Source organism: Kogia breviceps, chromosome 19 (genome assembly GCF_026419965.1).
Source record: "Kogia breviceps isolate mKogBre1 chromosome 19, mKogBre1 haplotype 1, whole genome shotgun sequence".
Taxonomy (NCBI): Eukaryota; Metazoa; Chordata; class Mammalia; order Artiodactyla; family Physeteridae; genus Kogia; species Kogia breviceps.
In genome coordinates, this window is record NC_081328.1 from 24,276,950 (window position 1) to 24,297,741 (window position 20,792).

The 20,792-nt window shown below is 47.7% G+C and overlaps 1 protein-coding gene across 3 annotated transcripts in view; it reads left to right on the forward strand.

Annotated features, from left to right (window-relative positions):
• The window catches only part of RNF43 (ring finger protein 43), a 59,277-nt gene that overhangs the window by 26,632 nt on the left and 11,853 nt on the right, over positions 1 to 20,792 (forward strand). The window contains exons 2-3 of one of the 3 annotated variants that reach the window (XM_059047710.2): positions 17,481 to 17,603; positions 19,357 to 19,458. The exons of 1 other annotated variant lie outside the window; for it this stretch is intronic. In XM_059047710.2, the coding sequence (XP_058903693.1) occupies positions 17,481 to 17,603; positions 19,357 to 19,458 (225 nt within the window). The remainder of the gene's footprint in view (positions 1 to 17,480; positions 17,604 to 19,356; positions 19,459 to 20,792) is intronic. One more of the 3 variants, XM_059047711.2, reaches the window with a different exon arrangement.

Sequence of the window (20,792 nt, forward strand, 5' to 3'; positions counted from 1 at the left end):
GGCCCAGCCGCTCCGCGGCACGTGGGATCCTTCCGGACCGGGGCACGAACCCGTGTCCCCTGCATTGGCAGGCGGACTCTCAACCACTGCGCCACCAGGGAAGCCCCGCCCCCCTCCCCCCAGGTGATGTTGATGTTGCTGGGTCTTCGGGACCACATTTTGAGATCCAGTGCTTGAGGTTACTGCCTACCTTATAACCATGATGACTTTAACAGGTACCGACCATCTTCACAGGGCCAGAGCATCCAACTTGTGTTGACGTGACTGAGGCTTTACTGTCTGAAAGTGGACAGTTAGGTACAAGAGATTTTGTCCTACTTGCAGAGATTAAGTGGCCAGAAGGCTAGGTCATCTACCTACATGCACCTGGCAAACGGCTTACCAACTCTTTTAAGCAGCAGGTAGCAGGTAGCAGGTAGCAGGTGGGAGCTCGCTTTTGGAAAACCTATTAGCTGGGCTACAGAACTAATAATATGACATAAGGAGAATAAAACCAATGCTTTGGATTAGTTTCTGTGTCATCCTCAAAGAGAAGATTCCAAGTTTGCCTTGCCTTTAGGAATTCTCACTTTTCTTCCTTCCACTTCCCTGAACTACAGAACCTCTTAGGTTGTACATTAGATCATTTTAGAAGCTAAGTGATTCGAGTTTCACTCTAGTGTAGCAGCCTGCACGGCACCTTCCCTTCTGGATTTATTGCTCAAGTGAACCAACAGCCACAAACTCTACTTTTAATAGGATTCATTTATGCAGCCATTTTAACCTTAAGTATTTTCATGCATTAAACTTAACATTTAATGTGTTACATCAATAGTACTATATCTGAAGATATAAAGAGTGTTTGGCAAATCGGTAGCTCCAGCCCTGTCTTTTGACTCAAACTCCAATCCTTATTTCAAATCAAATTGTCTATAGGATTTAAATGTTCATCTCGAATTCGGCCTTCCCAAGACTGAATTAAATTTTCCCTGCTCAAAATTAACATCTTTTTCCTATATTCCTCTTTTGGTTGATGCAACATTCCCCCCACACCGCGTTCTCCAGGTTTAGAAACTTTAACTCCTTCATTCCTATAGTTCAATCTGTCAGCGAGTACTTTCAACACTTCCTTCATAATTTCTGTAATTCATCCCTTTGCCTTTTAACTGTTACCACCAGAGTTCACGCTCTCATCATGCCAGTAATAGGTTACTGGAACAGCTCTCGAATTGGTTTTCCTATCCCCAGTTTTCCTTTCATTCCACTGTAGTTTTTACTATGATACTATATTGTTCTGCCTAGAATACTGTTTTGATCATGAGCTCCCCTTGCTTCAGAATTTAGGATGATTCCTTTTTCACAGATGGCCAAGAAGGTCTAACTCCTAGCTTGTCATTCAGTGGCCTTCACAAGTACACCCTACCTCAGCTATCCAAACTATCTCTGCAGATCTGTTTTTTAGTCATACAAGTCATGTACCTTGAAGACTTGAGAAAAACTGGTCAAGAACCCTACTTTTCCTCTCACTTGGACCCCCTTTTTTTTTTTTCTCAAGGCTGTAGCTGGGAAGTTCCCCAAATCCATTTGACAGATGCCAATGGACCAGATCCTGCTTATTTTACTTACGTAGTTATTTTTCTCCTACTCAAAGGGCTGGCTTAAGATCTGTCTCCTCTGCAAAGCCCACAGGACCTATTGGCTGTACCACACCATGTGACACTTGATAATAAATCATTTTGTACTACCATTTAGTTTGTGTATTATCTCCCCAATAAAACTGTGACTCCTGGGAAGGACCTAACACAATTTTGGGAGGGAGATATGTGTTTACAAATACTTGCCAACTAAGAGGCCGTATTTCAGTCCCATTCTGAAGTGCCCATGGGGAAAATCTCCATGAGTCCCCATCTAGCCTCCTACTCAATAGTGACATCGCGTGACTCTCTATATCTTGACAAGGAACGTGGGGGAGCTATTGATCTTCCCTGTTATAAAGGGTTTGCGGGGAAATTGTAGCAGTTGCTATATTTTAGGGAGAAAGATGGCTCCAGAAACAGTCTTGATAATGTCCAGGCTAAGAATAAACTTAGTGACAGACAGCAACTCCGCTAGTTAGGTATTTGGCTAGTAAGGGAGTTCAGCGTCTGAAGCATTTCGGGTAGGTGTGGGCTTAGCAATTAGATATGCTGCTACTTTCTGAGGTAAGCCTACCTAAAGGCAAAAGCATGGCCTGATGACTGGGTGCCCGATGACTCCTGCAGTGTAAGAACTCATTTATAGGCATCTTCCCAGAGGTACCCACCCGAACAGACACTAAGAAAAAGCAAAGGAAAGTGCCCAGGACCTCAGGGTAGTCACTGTGTCAACAGCAATATCAGATAAGGTGGTTATTTTATTGGGGGGGGTGAGGGGAAGAGCTGATGCCCCTGTGGTTAGTGATTCAGAAACTTGGTGCCACATTATATGGCACCATGAAGCCACCTTATGTTCCAGCCACCCCATGGTGGCTGATGTTTTATAATTACCAATTTACTCACTGAGCCAAGAGGAAATGGACTGGATGAAAGCCAGAGTAAGGTATAGTTATCTCTTAGCTGAGCCACATTCGAAACCTGTGAAGCCAAATGGCTCTTTGGGACTCCTTTCTATACCAGTGGAGCGATTGTCATTGTCAACCTAATAGTGTTTGCTTTTTATAGGTATCACATATTTTTGCTTGCTTCTTCCTAAGACAGATGTATGTTTTCATTTAAATGTATTCAAGTGAGCCCCTATGGCTCACACAGGTTGCCAAATTATGATATCTCAAGCAGGAACAGGGTCCAGACAATTCCTGTTGGCTGAACTAGGACTGAACTTAATCCTAGACTGACTCAGCTTCTCTGTTAAAGTTGTTTGGAATTCTGATATCCCGCCAGAGATTGTTTCTAAAGAGTTCTCAGTGTGAAGTATGAATCACAAATGAATGGAGTCTCGGGAGACCAAAAACTCAAGCTCAAGTAATAATTCAATACACATTTATTGATTGCCTGTTATGTTAGGGCACTGGGTTATGTGGGATATAAAGAAACCCCTTGACCTCAATGTAGTAGATGAGAGTATAAAGCAGAAGATGAAAAGTGCCTTACAATAAATACAAATAAGTCGATTGGGACATTTCAGTTGAAGAAGAGATTCTTCACGAAAGAGGTGGCATATAAACTTGTCCTTGAAAGATAAGTAGGATGTTTTAAAGTGACAGGATAGGAGTAAGAGGCATTCCAAGAGAATGTAAGACAATAGTGAGTAATACAGTTTGGTTGGACAAGTAGTATAGTACATTTAGGAGGGAAATGGAGATAAAGCTGAAAAGGGAGAGGGGAAGAGAAAGGAATTAGTACTTCTTGAGTGCCTACTATGTGCAGGAATGGCTGGTACTTTAATTGCGTTTATTTCATTTAATCTGTACAATGATTTTCTCGGGAGGGTGGTGGTACCCTCATTTTTTTAACCCATAAGGAAACCAAGACTCAAGAGATTAGGCCACCCTTCAAAGTCACACACATCTTGTACGTGACAGAGTTGAAATGCGAAACCAAGTTGTCTGATTCTAAAGCCCTGATTTGATAGGCTGAGTTTGAGTTTAATTCAGAAGGCAGTGGAGAGTCATTATGGTATTTGAACAGGACAGTGATATGATCAGTGCTATCTTTAGGAGATTGTTCTTGCAGAAATATACAGAGGTTTAGAATAGTGAGAGATTGGAGACTAGTTAGAAGCCTATTGTAATTGTTCAGACACCAGAGACATAGAGAAGGTTGGTTTCCAAATAGGAGTTTAAGTGATTGGATAGGGAGGAGGAATCATAATGACTTTGAGATGCTCAGGCTAGATCTCTAGGAAAATGATGTCCCCATTAACAAAAATGGGTAAGTTAAGAGGGCTTATTGGTTTAGGGTAGAGTAGAGGGCGAAGATGGTCTGTAGGTTTGCAATATTTGAGTTTGAGGTACCGGTAAGATGACAAAGAAATAATGTCCAATAGACCTTTTGAAGTGCAGGAGAATTTGACTTTGGAGACAAATTTGGGAATTATCATCGAAGATATTGGGGTGATAAGAATACCAGAGAGAGGGCTTCCCTGGTGGCACGGTGGTTGAGAATCTGCCTGCTAATGCAGGGGACACGGGTTCGAGCCCTGGTCTGGGAGGATCCCACATGCCGCGGAGCAACTAGGCCCGTGAGCCACAACTACTGAGCCTGCGCGTCTGGAGCCTGTGCTCCGCAACAAGAGAGGCCGCGATAGTGAGAGGGCCACGCACCGCGATGAAGAGTGGCCCCCGCTTGCCACAACTAGAGAAAGCCCTCGCACAGAAACGAAGACCCAACACAGCCCAAAATAAATAAATTAATTAATAAACTCCTACCCCCAACATCTTCTTAAAAAAAAAAAAAAGAACACCAGAGAGAAATAATAGAAATCAGAGAATATGTCTATATTTAAATGAGAGGAAGAAGAGAAAAAGAAGAAAGAGACAACAAATGAGGGACAGTCAGAGAAGTAGCATTATGTCATGAACCGTAGGTGAGGAGGGTGTCAAGAATGGGTATTCAACAAATCAGAAGGAATTTAGGAATATTTGTCTTCCTTTAGCCTCAGTCCCTTTTCTTAGGAAACAACTGGCACCATTAAGTACAGATATGTCCTTTTTTTTTTTTCCCCTGCTTTTAACTCTGTTATGGAGGAAATCAGGAAATCAAGAGAACTGTCTATTAAAAATGTGTTTGGTGGTCACATTTTTAATTTAAGCTAGTGAAAGCTCTCAATTTTTGTGCTAGCAAAATAAAGTAAAAAATTCCAAGTCTTGCACTAAATCATTGGAGGTTTAGTTCCCAAGGAGGCTATTGTAATTTTGGTGCTTCTGTTCTTTGACTCTGTGATTCTTCCTGTGGTCCATCCAGTCTCCTTTCATTATATTTAGTGCATGAAATCCACGCCCAGAATTCAGGATTCCTGGTTGCAAGCCCAATATGCATTGCGTTGTTTCTTCAACCTAATTTGTGATATGGGTGGTACTAATAAAGGAGACTAAAATAGCTAATGAAGGATTATAAAGCACTTTGCTAATATCAACTGCAACATCAAAGCTGAATAATAGTCTTAATTTAGGGTGAAGAGTTCCATTAGCAGAGTAAAAATAAAAAGGACAAAGGGTAGTGTTGCTTTGTACCTTGATAACCGTGTACAAATCAAAAGTGCTGCTATTGATCCTCATTGCCCTGTGAACTCTCAACCCAGGAATTTGGCTCCCCTCCCTAACTCTCTAAGTACTTCCCTTACCCACTAAGTCTGATGATGGCACCTCCCTGAATCTCTTGACAAATGCAAACAGGAACTTCTATTCAGCAGAACTAACTTGGTAACTGAGAAGATTCCTCTTCCATTTATCAGCACTTTGATTATCTTTTGGTATCTCTTACCATCTGCGCTTAGCAAGAAAAATAAAGGGCTTTGGGCAATTAGGAAGTAACAAAGAACTCATAGTTCACAAAGAACAAGTCAAGGGATATTTGGAATATTTGAGCATACAGTCACATTTGGCGTGAGGTAGCCTCCCTACATCCTACTCAGGGCAGGGTAGGCTGGCGAGCTGATCAGGCTGCCAGGAACCTGAAACAAAGGCAAGGGGATGATGTCAAATGGCCCCTCAACTGAAGTCTTTAAATTCTGGGCTTCAGACACATCAACTTTTTAGGGTATAAAGAATGGAGAAAAGAAATACAATTCATCGCTCATTCCACTAAAGGTAAGTTAAAAGAACGCACTCAGAAAAAGCATGGAATACTGTTCGGAGTAAATCAACTCTGAATTGTTCCATGCAGATCACGGGTCCAAGTCCTCATAACATCTTGGTAGGGACTGAAGTTCACCTGAGACACTCAGCCAATACTATGGCCTAAAGCCAGTGGGGAGCAAGACTTTCTTTGAGTCAATTCTACAGGGATGATAAATAAATAAAATTGTTTTAATAGTATCTTAAATGGCTCCTGCCCTGAAGGAGCTCCCCATCAGATCTAAGAGATAGACTAAAGGACCCAAAGTGACAAGAGAGCACTTCCAAAGCGACATAGCAAGAGTAAGTTAGTCTACCCGTTCATTCCATGTTCTCCTAGTATGTATGTGCTGTGCTCTGTGAATTAGCATTCCCCATGTCTTGTTTCACAGATGGTCTTAGGACTGTTTTACATGAGCGGGTGTACGCATGACTATAGGTCTACTGTTAGATTCTAGTCTCTTGAGAGCAGGAGCTATTCCCTTTTTTGGGGGCAGGGAAATGTGTTAATGATTATGCTCGACTTTGCACATTGATACTGAGGAAAGACAATAAATAATAAGAGTATCTGGGGGGGTTTCCCTGGTGGCGCAGTGGTTGAGAGTCCGCCTGCCGATGCAGGGGATACGGGTTCGTGCCCCGGTCCGGGAAGATCCCACATGCCGCGGAGCGGCTGGGCCCGTGAGCCATGGCCGCTGAGCCTGCGCGTCCGGAGCCTGTGCTCCGCAACGGGAGAGGCCACAACAGTGAGAGGCCCGCGTAACACACACACACACACACACACACACACACACACACACACAAAATACTATAAAGTTGACTTTAAAACTTATAGGGAATATACAGGTTTCTGAAGAGAAAGCAGAAATCTGAAAATATTCATATCCTGACCAAATAAGGCAACCACCAAACTTATTTATCTCAGATCCGTTTATTAAAACAGATAATTCAACATGCATATTTTTCTTAACATCTACCATGTACTGAGGGATGAATAATACCTAGTCCCTGACCTGAAGGAGCTCAGGATCTACCTTACAGGAAGGAGGAAAGGACTAGTGTTTTGTTGAACATCTATTAAGAACCAGGCGTTCTCCTGAAGGAAATGGGTAGGAGAGTGGGTCACAGTGGAACACTGAAACAACTAACTGTAAAAGGTAAGTGTCATTTAAGGCTTTTGAATACATCACTTTAGGAGACTATATGGGGGAAAGCATTTAATTTGGGGGACTGAAGGCTGTTGAGAGGATTAGAGAAGGACCCAGTTTGGGCTGGGCTGGGAGGTCAAGGGCAAAAAGGGGTGGGGAGCTGTAGGACTTAGATCTTAGAGTCTCTGGCTCACAGGGGAAGGGGAGGTGCCACTTTTATCTCTGTACAGCCGAGGAGATAGGGGAAAGGTTCATAGGAAGAGAAAGTAAAAGGAATATAGCAGTGAACCAAACTAGCTTCCCATCTTATACACTTCCTGTAAAAGATTTCTTAAGAGCAAAGACAGTGTTTTTCTGGTCTCATTCTCTTTAATGCCTAGAACTCTGCCATAGGAGGCCACTTCAATGTCTTACTTTTTAGTTCCTAGGAGCTCAAGAGTTGCTACTATTAGGAATTACTAAAGTATTCAGAGGATGGAAATAGCAATGGCACAAATGCCAAGATATCCAGGCACCATCCATAGAGACCCAGTGAAATGCTGAGCCCAAAATGGTAGTACCTCCTAGGTTCTCACAACACTAACTCTTACTTTTTCTTTTATCCCCTGCCTAGAAGGCTGCACCATGGGTGGGAATAAAAATCTACTCTCCTGTTGCATCCAGGCAGCTGCCAGCAGTCTGTTTGCCTTGTTCTTTGCTGGCAAATCATTAAACAGCCCCCCCCCCCCAGAGCAGGCCTCTTCCCCAGGGCCACCCCATGGACAGGGGTTCAGACCTGTGGTCAAAGGGCTGTCAGCAGTCAGGCTGGAGCCCTTGGGCTGTCTCCAGCACAAGCCTCCCCTGACAGTTGCCTCTTCTGAACAGAAGCCTCCTTGGCCTGATCTCAAACCCCAGTGGCTTTTGAGGAGACACTCTGGGCATCTGTGTTGGCTGTGGCTTGAATCATTTTGTCCTCCTCCTTCCTGATGTAATTTCTAAGTGCAGCTATCCCTGTATTTCCTCCGTTGATTCTGTATTGAAGCACAGGCCCATGCTCCATATTTTTTTCCACTTTGCAATGTAAATGGAATAGTATTGTTACTGCCCAGGAGCTGGGGATTGTGATGAGCCAAGCAAACTCTATAACTTCACCCCATCCCCACTCACAATGCGACAGTTCAAACCTGGGCATCTCTTTGGTTGCACTGGCCCATTTGGATACAGTATCTGCCCTCCAAGCGCTTCTAAGCCAGTCGTGGAAGACAGCAGTATGGAGCAGAGTTTGCAGGGCAACTTGAAATCCCTACAACCTCTGAGCAGGAGACTAGGCCAGAAAGACATGGAATGTGTGTGAGAAACAACCAGGTTAATGTAGCCATTTCACACTCGTGCACTGAAATCAGCAAACTTAGCAAAGCTTGAGTAGCTCTGCTGATAGTCCTGATACACCTCTGGCATATTTAAATGAATAATCCTCAAGTTTCCTCAAGTTTCATTTCTTTGGTCTTTTTCTCAAGGACTGTCTGGTTTTAGTCTTTGGCCTTTTCAGCATTAAAATCTGAACCTAAATAATTACTTAAAAACAAACAGTCCCTGCTTCCAGCAGGTTTCTAAATTCCTACCATCTCTGGCATGAGTTTGGCTAGAACAAGAATAACAAAATAATAAAGCAAACTGTGTCAAGGCTGTTCGCAAACAGCACATTGGGTTAAATGTGAGAGTTCAGTGAACTCTCTCACTGCGCTAAGAGTGAAGCCCATGCCTGGGAAGGGCCCTGTCCGAGGCGTCCTTAGACCCTTACCCTGGAAGTGTGAGGGGCAGGTATTACCCCTCGCGATGCTGCCGCCTGTGTGAAGACCTCCGCTTTTCTGCAGGCGCCTCTTTGAATGAGACCCGGCTAAATGAGGGGCCTCCAGTAGGATGGAGGTCAGGGCGGGCGTCAGAATCTCCCACGACAGTGGTCACTAACTGAATGCAGAACTCAACTGACATTTCAGGACCTCTTGGTAGGATTCCTGGCAGTTTGAGGCAAGGTAAATGCCTCACCTGGTGGAGGGAAGGAGTCCAAACCACATGACTGGCGTGTCTTCTAAGGTCTTGATGTCTGTGGGCCTCAGAGCCTTGGCATCTGTTTCACAGCCTTCCTTCCAAAGTGTGCTGATGTAACTAAAATGGCATTTGATGGGCTCCTCCCTCTCCTTTGCTCCCAACTTCATGGGTAGCTTCTTGGTGTCCCTGTAACTAGAGGTCATTCTGGACTGAGTCAGGGCAAAACCTGTTTCTATATGGGAAGATAGTGGACAAAAGGTCTACCTCTTGGGCAGCTGTGATTTTTCTCCTTCTCTCTCTCCGGTTACTGCCAACTAAGATTTCTTCTCTGATACCAATTTATTTCAAAAACAGCTCAGATGGTTAGCTTTCTCTTCTTTCTCCACCCTTTCTTCTTCCTGCTTGTGGCTCTGCTTATGACCCTGTGACCCACCCTTCCGAAGACACCAAGGCAGAGTGTGAGGTCAGGAAAGCCCCACCACGGGGCCATCATAGGGTAAAGAGGCCCGGTTCCATCATGGAGCCTGGACACGATCTGAGACAAGCAGAGGTGAATTTTTAACTTGAAGAATGGAGGCTCTAACGTGCGGGGGAGACAGTGAGGGGGGTGGCAGTCTAGCTGAATGTCCATTATCTGGGTCTGAGCTTCTGTGACCTCTAATTTTAGGACACACCTTTCTTATCCTAGACATACACGGACTATTCACTGGGAAAGCACCTCTGAGCAGTGTCTGGGTCTGGCTGCTTGCTGTGGCTAGAAGAGATGAGCTAAGCCCTAGGGGAGAGGAAGGAAGCTGAGGATGCTGGGCGGAGAGAGCCTAGGCCCAGAGGGAGAAGGAGCAGACAGACTTGGCTCCTGTCTTGTTGCCAAGACTGATTCAAGTTTGAAAATTCTAGAAATGTAGGCTCTCCTGAAGCCTTCTGTTGAGGCATTGTAGTACTCGGCTGATGTTTGCCGTACCACACAGAATACTTCCCGACACGTAGACCTGGACGTGGCGTGGTGGAATAGTCAGGGAGCTGGGATTGAATTGAGGAGAACTCAGCTTCCTTTGAGTGCCTCCGTATGTAACCATGAGCCGTCTGTAAGGTGAGGCTCGCATTCCTCACCTGTGTAAAGCAAGGTCCCTTACAGGTCTGGACCAGGCTCAGCTGTTAGCAATTCACATCTCTTTTATAAACTGTATGACAATTGGATTCAAGTTGAGTCTTATTCATTCTTTCACCAAATACTAAGGGCCTGCAACATGCAAAGCCCCCTGATTGGACCCTTGGTGGGCTCAGCTTCTCCACTCAGACGGTTGCCCTGCCCTCTGTTGGAAGCGGGCGGGTCCTTTCAGCTCTTCTGTTAACAGCACTCTTGCTCACCAGTGCCCGTGCCCCCAGGAAGCTTTTCGGATCAAGTTAGAAACACTGGAGGCCTCTGTCATCCACCCTCTCTCTTGCTAGTCCCTTTCTATCAGGGTCATGCTTCTCTCATCCCACCAACATTATTTTCTTTTGTACCTGAAAAAAATTACACAGTTAAGCAGGAATACGTTTTCCTTGGAAAAGCATTTTAACAAAATCGATAAAAGGAAACTTCTCTTGACAATTCCCCAGCCTCCCAACTTAACTGATTAGGAAACTCAGCCATCCCAAAGAGGTAGAGATGCAGGCTAAGGTATGGATGGGAATGAGGTCTAGAAGCTTCCAAATCCTAAACAATTCCAAAGCCTAAACAATTGCCATTAGGATCTAACCTGTAGATGTGAGCATTGACCTCTTTAACTAAAGGGCAAGATGACCAAGCTGGACCTCAGAGACTGTCCCGGTGCTCGGAGCCAGAAGCAGCAACTCCAGGCCTGTCTGCTTTCCCCGCCCCCCAGCTACAGGAGCTTGACTTTATGAAGCTGGTGTGTCCTGCCGCCTGAGATAAAAGTCAGGTAGCTCCAAGTTCAGGTAATGGAGGTTGCACAGGAGAGGATGATTATAAAATCTGAAAAGAGGAAATGGGCAGAAGGTGCCTTTGATGCCTGGCCAATGTTCCTGATTACAAAAGCAAAATTGTAGCAGGCAGTAAAGTTACCTGTCCAAGGCCTGGGTGAAGGTCTGTACGTGGAATCAGAGAAGTGAGAGATTACTGCAGCAGAGCTGGGCTGGGAAACAGGAGACAGTAAAGAATTGCTTGCAAATGCACACACCCCAAGAGGAGGAGACGCCACGGATAAAATAAGACCAGCGTTAAGTTCGGGGCTCAGTTGAGCCCTGGAATGCCCTTTGTGAGGAGGTAATGAGATCACATGGCCTCCTTCATGGGAAGGAGGCAGGCTGAGAACTGGAAGAGCTTGTTCAGTGGGGTTTGGAGGGCTGAGCCCAGGAGGGAAGTGACCGTGGATAATGAGCTGTCCCAGACTGTGCCTTGTGGAACACTGGCATTCAGAGGCTCTGTGACGACCGACTGCCAAGGGAGAAGTAGTCAGAAAGGGCTTTGTCCCTTCCAGGAATAAGGAGGGATTTTACCATTGCAGATGCAATAATAAAAACACTACCATTTTAATGAGTACCTACTGAGTGTCGGGCTCTGGGCTAGGCGCTTATGGCCATTATATCCAGTCTTCATGATAATCAGGAGGCATCTATTTATCCCATTCTGAAGATGAGGAGTATGAGGCTCAGAAAAGCTAAGTAACAACCTGTCCCAGGTCGCCCAGGTAAATGATGGAGTCAGAAAATGTACGTAAGGTCTGTTTGGGGAGGGAAGGGAAAAATCAGAACAAATAAGTTGAAGGAGCAGGACAGAGACATGGAGAACAGACACAAGAGCGTGAAATACAACGCACACCACTAAAGACCTACATCTTTACAAAGGTGTTTAAAATGTGTGTGCAAAGCGGAGTTCTCAGCCAGAGTGGCCTGGACGCTGTGAGCAAGTCCTCTTAATCTGCTTCTCATAGCAGCATCTGGAACGGGGTGTCGCATCTCCTGGCCTTTTAGGAATATGCAAATAACCAATCCTTAAACTCACCAACTTTCCAGGAACGCTCCCCAGCCACACCCACCCCGAATCCTGCAAAGCCCATTTCTCTTGGCCCCTCTCCTAGTGTCACTGAGAGGACGGGTGGCCGATGTAGAAATCGTGTTTGCATCTTTGTTATTAGGACACCTTGCATCCCAAGGAGGCAGATGCATTTAGATCTGTTTTCTTCTCAGGAGCCCTCTTCCCAGCTGAAAATTCCCTGGAGGAGGGGGCAAAGACAACCTCTGTGTTTACACCCCAGGGAGACTAACACTGCCTTGCTAGGTGATGAACAGCACCCCGGTTCAATGGCCTTTTCTTGGCTTTTGCTTTTAATCTGAGAATACGTACTTGAGAAAGTCTCATTGTAAAAAGAAACCATACAGAAGTATAGTGAGCATGATTTTCATGCCACAAATATGACTATACAAGAAATACCATGGTACTTTATTAGTTTTTTAATTGAATTAAACCTGACTTCAAGGTCTTGTCCCACTAGGTCAATGGAAATTTGTTTTCATGGGAACTCCCCTCATAGAGCAGCCAAACTGAAATAGCTAAGGGACATCTCTGATTCTTGTTCACACTGGTCTCCTCAAACATGTCCATTGTCTGAGCACAATCCAGGTAGGCACAGCATCTCTGCTAGGGTCCAGCCTCCTGGGGTCCACCCCTTTTGGGGCACAGGCTGTAGCTTCCGACAACTTGGCACATCTCCAGCCTCCTCCCCCCCCCCAAGATTCCAGGGACTCAGACCACCTACACCACTCCCCAACCCCAACCCCAACCCCAACCCCAACCCCAAGCGGCCTCTCCTTTCTGCCTTCAGGACACTCACATTTCCTCAATGAGTTCAGTCTTTCATGGAAGTCAGGAAGATAGGTCTTTAGCAACGTTTGCTTTTGGCCAATGCCCCCGAGGCAAGGAAATAGAAGGCGAGCCTCTCTTCTTGGAATGGGAGGAGAGAAATGACAGGAACAATGTATAAATAGCTGTCATTCTTTTTTAGTCTTCCACAACAGCACAAAATGAAACTCAATATCTCCACATATTAGCCTATGATCGAAGTACTCAAAGCAAAACACCAAAGTCTCGTCACCATTTCCTCTGTAATTCCTCTCCCAAAGCCACGATTATCAGGATTTGGTGTGCATTGTGCTGTCTTTATAGGTATTCGGTTGTAGACATTCAATCTTTAATTTTAAAACCTATGTAGCAGGCACTGGAGGGGCAGTGGAGGTCTGTCAGGGCTGGGGGAGAGAGGGAGGGATGTACACAGACAACTGAAACACGCTAGGGTGAGTACAGGACTGGGGAAATACAGCGCACTAAGGGTGGCCCAGATGAGGGCCTCCAACCCACCCTGACAGAGCAGCAGCAGCAAGTACCAAAGAGTTCGGGGACATGAAACAAGGTCTTTCTGGAGCGTGGGTTGCCAGGGGAAGAGGTATTGACAGGGATGGTGAAGGCGGGCCGTGAAGGCACTGGAGCAGGCAGGGACTTTTTAAGCTGTGTTTAAAAGTGCAGACTTCCCCTAAGAGCTATGAGGAGCCTTTTCAGTGCTTAGAGAGGAAGAGTGACTCGCTCAAATTAGCATCTTAGACCACTCTGGCTTCAGTATAGGGAAGTGGGTTCAGGGGGAGGCTGGGCAGTGAGTTGACCCTAGTTAAGCAGCTATTTCAGTAAATTGGGGTAGAAATGATGGTGACCTGTGGTCACCGTGGTGGGAGTGGCAGAAAGAGGACAAATAAGAGAAATGTTTAGGAGATAGAATTGTTAGAATTTGGTGATCGGTTGTTGGTGGTAGTGGTGGGGCGCGAAGGAGATCAGAGGAGAGGAGGAAGATAACATCTGACTTGGGTAATAGGTGGATGGTGGTCCCAGTCCCTCAAACAGGTAACACCGGAGGAACAGTCTTTTTTTTTTTTTTTTGCGATACGCGGGCCTCCCACCGCCGCGGCCTCTCCCGCCGCGGAGCACAGGCTCCGGACGCGCAGGCCCAGCGGCCATGGCTCACGGGCCCAGCCGCTCCGCGGCATGTGGGATCTTCCCGGACCGGGGCACGAACCCGCGTCCCCTGCATTGGCAGGCGGACTCTCAACCACTGCGCTACCAGGGAAGCCCGGAGGAACAGTTTTGAGGGATAAAATGATTAGTTCAATTTTGAGCATGCTGAGTTTGAGGTGTCTCATTTAAGGTTCTTCAGGCAGAAACATCCAGGCCCCTCCTGGGGTCTGGAACTCAAGAGAGGTCTGGGCTGCACATATGTCATTAACCACCTCTACGTGGAAACCAAAGCCATGGGATTGGCTGGGGTCACCCGAGGGACCATGGAAAGTGAAAAGATAAGAGGGCCTAGGACATTCCTGGAAGTTATCACCAATATTTCGGGGACTTGTGTTTGGGCCTGTATGCTTTAGGAATGTATAATTAGGAAGGCAAATTTTCTTGGTTATGAATTGGGGGAAGGTATCATGTTTTCAAAGTCAAATGGAGATTGTTCTTAATTTTTTATTTTTATTTTTAAAATTTTATCCTACTTCTTTCCATTTCCTCTGATCTTCTGCTCTCAGCGGTGTAATCCTGGGCATGTTACTTAACTGTTCAGTGCCTCAGTTTCCTCTTTTTTAAAATGGAGACAATTATAGGGTTGTTATGAGGATAGAAAGAGGTAATACACAAAAGCGCTTAGAACACTCACTGGCCCACCGTATTTACTCAATAAACGTGCACTCTCATCATCATCATCGGCGTTAGCATGGACAGTGCTGGGTTTGCTATGTGTTTCATTTGGAATTGCATAACTCCAGAGGGTGGAGTCAAAGCTGGGTTCTAATCCTGTGTGACCTTAATTTCTCTGAGCCTCAAGCTTCTTCCTCTTCTTTAAGTGGGGATGAGCACACCTACCTCATAGTGAGATAACATCTACAGGCTCTGGTATGCCAAAGGCATTTACTAATGGTTCATTTCCTCCTCTTCCTTCTTCCATAGTAGTTAGTTCAGGACCACGGAAGTCTGGTGACTCTGCAGCACGTTTTCTCCCCCTCTGTCTCAGCATCCTACCACGTGGCACTACAGTACAATACGCGTTGGTTCCCCCGCGAAGGCCTGGGGGCAGCCTGGTGGTTAAGTATTTGAAAATCCTTCTCTCAAGACTACTCTTCTCCAAAGTGACTTTCCCCTGTCTCCATTGACCCTCTGGTCAGTGAGAGGCATCTTGGAGTTATCTTGAGAAAGCTGGACCATGGGTAGGGTGTGAGAGCAAGCAAAGCAGTGGACTTCTGGCTGCTCCTGAAGGGAGGTCTCACATCTTTTGTTCTGCTGGAGCAGCTGACTCCTGACTTCTCACCACACCAGCCTGTCCTCTGCAGTCACCAGGGAGATCCTCCTCAAACACAGATCTGCGGTCCCTGCTCTTGCCGACCTCTCATGCCGGGCCTAACTGCCCCTCCCAACCCTCAGCACAGGCCGCTTCCTCTGCCAGGAACGTACCCTCCCCCCTGGTTGTGGTTTAGTCCCCAAGGAAGCACTGAGGTCACTCTGCCCTCCTGCATGGAATTGCTGGTCCCCCTCCTCAGGCCCTTGAATGAACCTGCATCGTAACATCACAAGACACAGCGTTTGCACGCTTGTCTTCTGAGCTTCTTTAAAGGCAAGGAGCCTGTCTTATTCATTGTTGCCTCCTCGTTGCATTGAACAGTGCCTGGCACCAAGAGGGCCTTCGGTGTTGGTAGAATGAAGAAATGAATGGGCAGATGGACAGACTAATGGAGCTTGTTGAGATGGGGGCTACAGCTTCACTGGAGCCCCCAACCTCATGCCCCAGCCCATTTCCGGGGGTTAGGGGGGATATGTAACCTTTCTCCCACACTAAACCTCGATCACCACTAGACTAATAGTCCTTAATTTCTGGGAGCAAGAATGGACATCCCCCCCATCTCATCACCCCCTGCCCAAAGATTTTTCTTCACAAGGATACAATTCAAAGTGAGGTCGTGCATATGTATTGAGAACCTACTATGTTCAAGGAACTGCAGTGAGAGGAAATAGCCTGAAAGTGCTTTCAAAAAGTGACCGTGCTTTTATTTATTTTATTTTATTTTCTTGGCTGTGTTGGGTCTTCGTTGCTGTGCGCGGGCTTTCTCTAGTTGCAGAGAGCGGGGGCTACTCTTCGTTGTGGTGTGCGCGCTTCTCGTTGCGGTGCGTGTGCTTCTCGTTGCGGTGGCTTCTCTTGTTGCGGAGCACGGGCTCTAGGCGCGCGGGCTTCAGTAGTTGTGGCTCGCAGGCTCTAGAGCGCAGGCTCAGTAGTTGTGGCGCACGGGCTTAGTTGCTCCACGGCATGTGGGATCTTCCCGGACCAGGGCTCGACCCCGTGTCCCCTACATCGGCAGGCGGATTCTCAACCACTGCGCCACCAGGGAAGCCCCATAAACATCTTAATAAATTCAAAATTCTCTCTGGTTCCTCTGATGGTTCTTTCTGGAAGTCCTTTAGTCTAACAGCAGTAGCCAGGGAATCGTGGGCAGCTCCCTAGTAGGAAGTTCCCTTTCTTGCCAGAATACACTGGGTTTCCACCATGTGGGAACCCCTGGCCCATAGGATTATCCTTTGTTCTCACAGTACTCCAGGAAAATTAGATTCAAGGGGGTATTAGAATCACCCCGAAGGAGAAGGGCGTGTATAGAAGGGCAGTCTCCTCCCTTTGATGAGGGGCCCTCTGGCCTCTGTTAGCATGTATAAGGCCCACTTCCCCTTAGTCGTTGCTCAACACCAGCCGGGCTAGAGGCTCAGGGTCTCGGACTGGACCTGCCATACCCTCAGAGCAGGTGGGCCGAGCAGACCGCATCATTCCCGAGGACAGGACAAGCTCCTAGGAATTGTGCTATTCAAGGCTTAACTCTTAGCCAAGCCTCATCCGAAAATAGTTCTTCTCCCTATCAGCACCCTGCTTAATCCAAGGATAAGCAAAGGGGGATGCTGAGAGGAGCAAGATGGCACCAAGTGAGAAGACCCAAGCCACAGGAGAGATGGGAATCTCCACGGCAACAGCTGCCGAGGAGACAGGAGGCTCCAGCAGCACCCAGCACCGCCCTGGGGGAGCAAGGAGGGGAGGCAGGATTCTGAAGGCACTGATATAGGCTCACAGCCTGGGAGTTTGGGAGCAGAATTAGGAGGTGAGAGGGGCTGGGGCCAGAAGAAGAGCCCTTTGCAGCTGACCAGTTTGGAGAAGCAGGGCTTGAGGCTTGTTGGGACGGCTTTGCAGCAGGATTTTCATTCACACCCCCCTTGCTCCTATCTGCCCCCACCTCCATGTGTCCTTGGCCTTGGCACCCCTGAAGCGACAGCTGGTGGCTCCTAGCTTACCACGAGGCCATCTGATAGGAAGGCCCCCTCTTCCGCGGCACCAGGAGACCTGCCGGGCGCCTGTGAGAACAGTAGGGACGTGCTTGCCTCTCCCAGCTGTGCCTTCTGCCCCCTAGAGCCCCCTAACCCGTCTCTCTCTCTCTCTCTGCAGTCCCACCCCCTGTACCTGTGCAACGCCAGTGACGACGACAATCTGGAGCCTGGATTCATCAGCATTGTCAAGCTGGAGAGCCCCCAGCGGGCCCCCCGCCCCTGCCTGTCTCTGGCCAGCAAGGTAGATTCGCACTTGACCCCCGCACACCCTGAACCCCTGCGCGCCCAGCTCTGGGCTGTGAGAGGTCCTGTGTCTGCTTGTTTCCTGAGAGTGATGTGCTCAGTTCAGGTTTTTATAACCCACGACTGGTCTGAGAGACGTGGAAATTCAGGCCACTGTCCTCTCCCCGCCAACCACGTGCCAGCAGAACGTTTCAGCTGTCATCTAGAGCATGTGCCCCATCCTAGCTCTTCCCCCATCACCTGGAAATTCCTACACCCCTTCCCCTGCCTAGCATCAGAGCAAAGAGGGGGTCAGCTGGAGGGCTTTCCCATCTTTCAGAAATATTCACTGAGCACTGTGCAAGAAGAGTGGAAGCAGAAGCCATTGAAACACTCTTCCTCCGAGGTTGCAAACCGGCAGCCCCACACTTCCTCGGGGCACCTTTGGCTGGAGCTGGCAGCAGCTGCCACCTTCCCACTGTCATAGGCTTTCTGGTTTGCCAGGCTCCCCACTGGCCTGCTACCTCATAGAGCCTGTAAACATTTGCATTCATGACCCCTGCTTTAACATTAGTTACTATTTTCTTTGTACTTATCATGTGCCAGGTGGGACATGGGATAGATACTTCTTATACATTAATTCTCATTTACTTTCCACAACAATCGAAGACTAGACATTGTTATTCTCTATTTGAGAATAGAGAATTCTATTGTTAATCTCTATTTGACATATAAGACAAATGAGGGTCAGAAAACTTAAGTAACTTGCCAGCGTGACAGAGATAGGAAGGGGCAGAGCTGAGATTTGAACCGAGCCTTGTCCACTTCTCAGACCTGAGCTTTCATTTATTTATTTATTTATTTGGCTGTGCCGGGTCTTAGGTGCGGCATGCAGGGTCTTTGTTGCGGTCTGCGGGATCTTTAGTTGTGGCACGTGGGATCTAGTTCCCTGACCAGGGATCGAACCCAGGCCCCCTGCACTGAGAGTGCGGAGTCTTAACCACTGGACCACCAGGGAAGTTCCTCAAACCTGAGCTCTCAATCTCTGTCCTCTGTTACCTTCCATTCTGGCTGGAAAAAACTGAACATACGTGAAAAGAGTCTCGTGGTGACCCAAGCCAGAGTGTATACTTAGATTGTGGGTGGCACGGTCAGGCGGACTTGGGGGAGGGGGTCCTGCTCCCAGGGGTGGTGAGAGAGGAGGGTGGCGGTCCTGCCCTCTGCGCCTGCTCCTTGAACCCTGGCCCGGGGGATTTGCGGTCCTCCCGAGGGCTGTTTCCTGGGCCATGAGTCTCAAGGAAACAGCCTGGGTTCTTACGTGACCCCCCGGGGGGCAGGGACTCCGGCAGGGCTCGGAATGTGGTGCCCACAGATAGGGGAAGATACTCTCCCAGCCTGGTGCTGATGCAGAAGGGGCCCCGGGGAGGTGGGAGGTGGGGCCCGGGACACACCTGAGGAGCTGGAGGGTGTGGTATCTCTACAGGACGGTAAGTGTCCTCCTGGCAGCAGCATTTTGTTAGGCTGGAGCTACTCTACCTCTGACTATTTCATTTCCATTGCTTGACAAAATATGGGCAAATGTCGTTCACGTACTCGTTTGGTAGATGAGCGCCCAGGGTTAGGGTAGGTGAGTGTGAGTTAGAGAGACGGGAGGGAGACAGACAGACAGATGGAGGAGGGCGAGTTCTGAGAGCTCTGCTGTCCCTCTGAAGCAGCGCACGATTTCACACGCGTGTGGGCACTCGGCAACCCGCCGGGATGTGTCCACATAGGAGGTTTTCTTCTCGTCCCTAGAGGACCAGTCCCCTGTAAGAGAGATGAGCCATGTGAACAGACACTGGGTGACAAGGAACATGTGGTCAGTGCTCTTTGAGGTACTTAATTAACCTTGTTGGGCCTTTGTTTCCACTACCATAAAATGGGATTTTTATTTCCTACCCCAGTGATCATCGTGAGGGTGAAAATAGTGTACGTCAAGTGCCAAATAGTCCCCGAGCTAAATGAAACGCAAAATCAAAAACCCGTTAGGAGTTCCGAAGAAGCACCTTGGCTGCTGCCCTGTGACCTTTTTTCTTTCTGAGGTCACTGCCTGAGCTTCCCGCGCCCGCCCCCCAACCCTGCACCACACTCACCTCGCTTCCCCCCGCCCGTCTTCTCCCCCCATCGCCCTGCGGAACGGCTCTGGCCCCAAGCTCTCCCGCGGGTCAGGTCCAAGGCATCCCTGGGCTCTCTCATCCTTTGACCTGACCAAGTAGCTCCTACCTGGGATCCCCTGGCCCGGAGGAGGTCTGTGAAGTTATTAGTGTGGATCTTTGGGCTACTTCCAATATTTTAGACTTCCCACAGGCTTAACTAAACGCTTCATTTTTTTCACTTTTGGTTGAATTCTATCAGTTCAATGTGTTAAGACAAGTTATCTCATAGGAAGATGAATTGTGCATAATAAATGCAGTTAGTTTGGTAAAACATATTGAAATATAGGGCTTGTGGGAGGCTTAGGGGAAAGGTGGGTCTTTGGTGAGGAAATTCAAAAACCACTGACCTCAGTCAGCTCTGCTCTGGCAAATCAATCAGTGTCAGTGGTGGTGTCCCCATCCCCGGAACTGGGGCTCTCGAGCCAGACAGCCCCAGGTCTGGAGCCTGGCTTCTCCACTGCCCCTCAGTGTGACCTGGACATTTTAGCTCAGCTCTCTGAGCCTCTGTTTCCCCATCTGTAAAAGGGGAACAATAACAGGGCTCATATCTTATAGTTGTTATGCGGAGTTGAGGAGACAGTACAGATGCCAAGCGCCCAGCGATCACTCAATAAATGACTGCAGCTGTCCCTGCTGTCCTTGTCATTGGTATCATCATCCTATGCTTTCGTAGTTAACAAGGTTGGCCTTTTTCTGTCATGGTTCCCTCTTTTGATCTCTGACCCTCACTGGAGTTCTCCTGGACTCTCATTCTCGTCAGCATACCACCGTCCTCCCCCTACCCAGTCACCCAGATTGGTTTCTGTTTCTTTATTAGCAACTCCACAGCCATCCTTGTGATTCCCCAGGCCCTAAGCACCTCATGTCTGGACTGGAGCAGTGGCCTTTTGCCTGGTGGAAGGAGCTGGCTCTGGAGGCAAAAAAGTTGGGTACAAGGCCTGCCTTTCTTACCACAGAGAACACCCCCTGCTAACCAGGTACTTGGAAGGCTGAAGTCCTGGGCGGGAATTCTG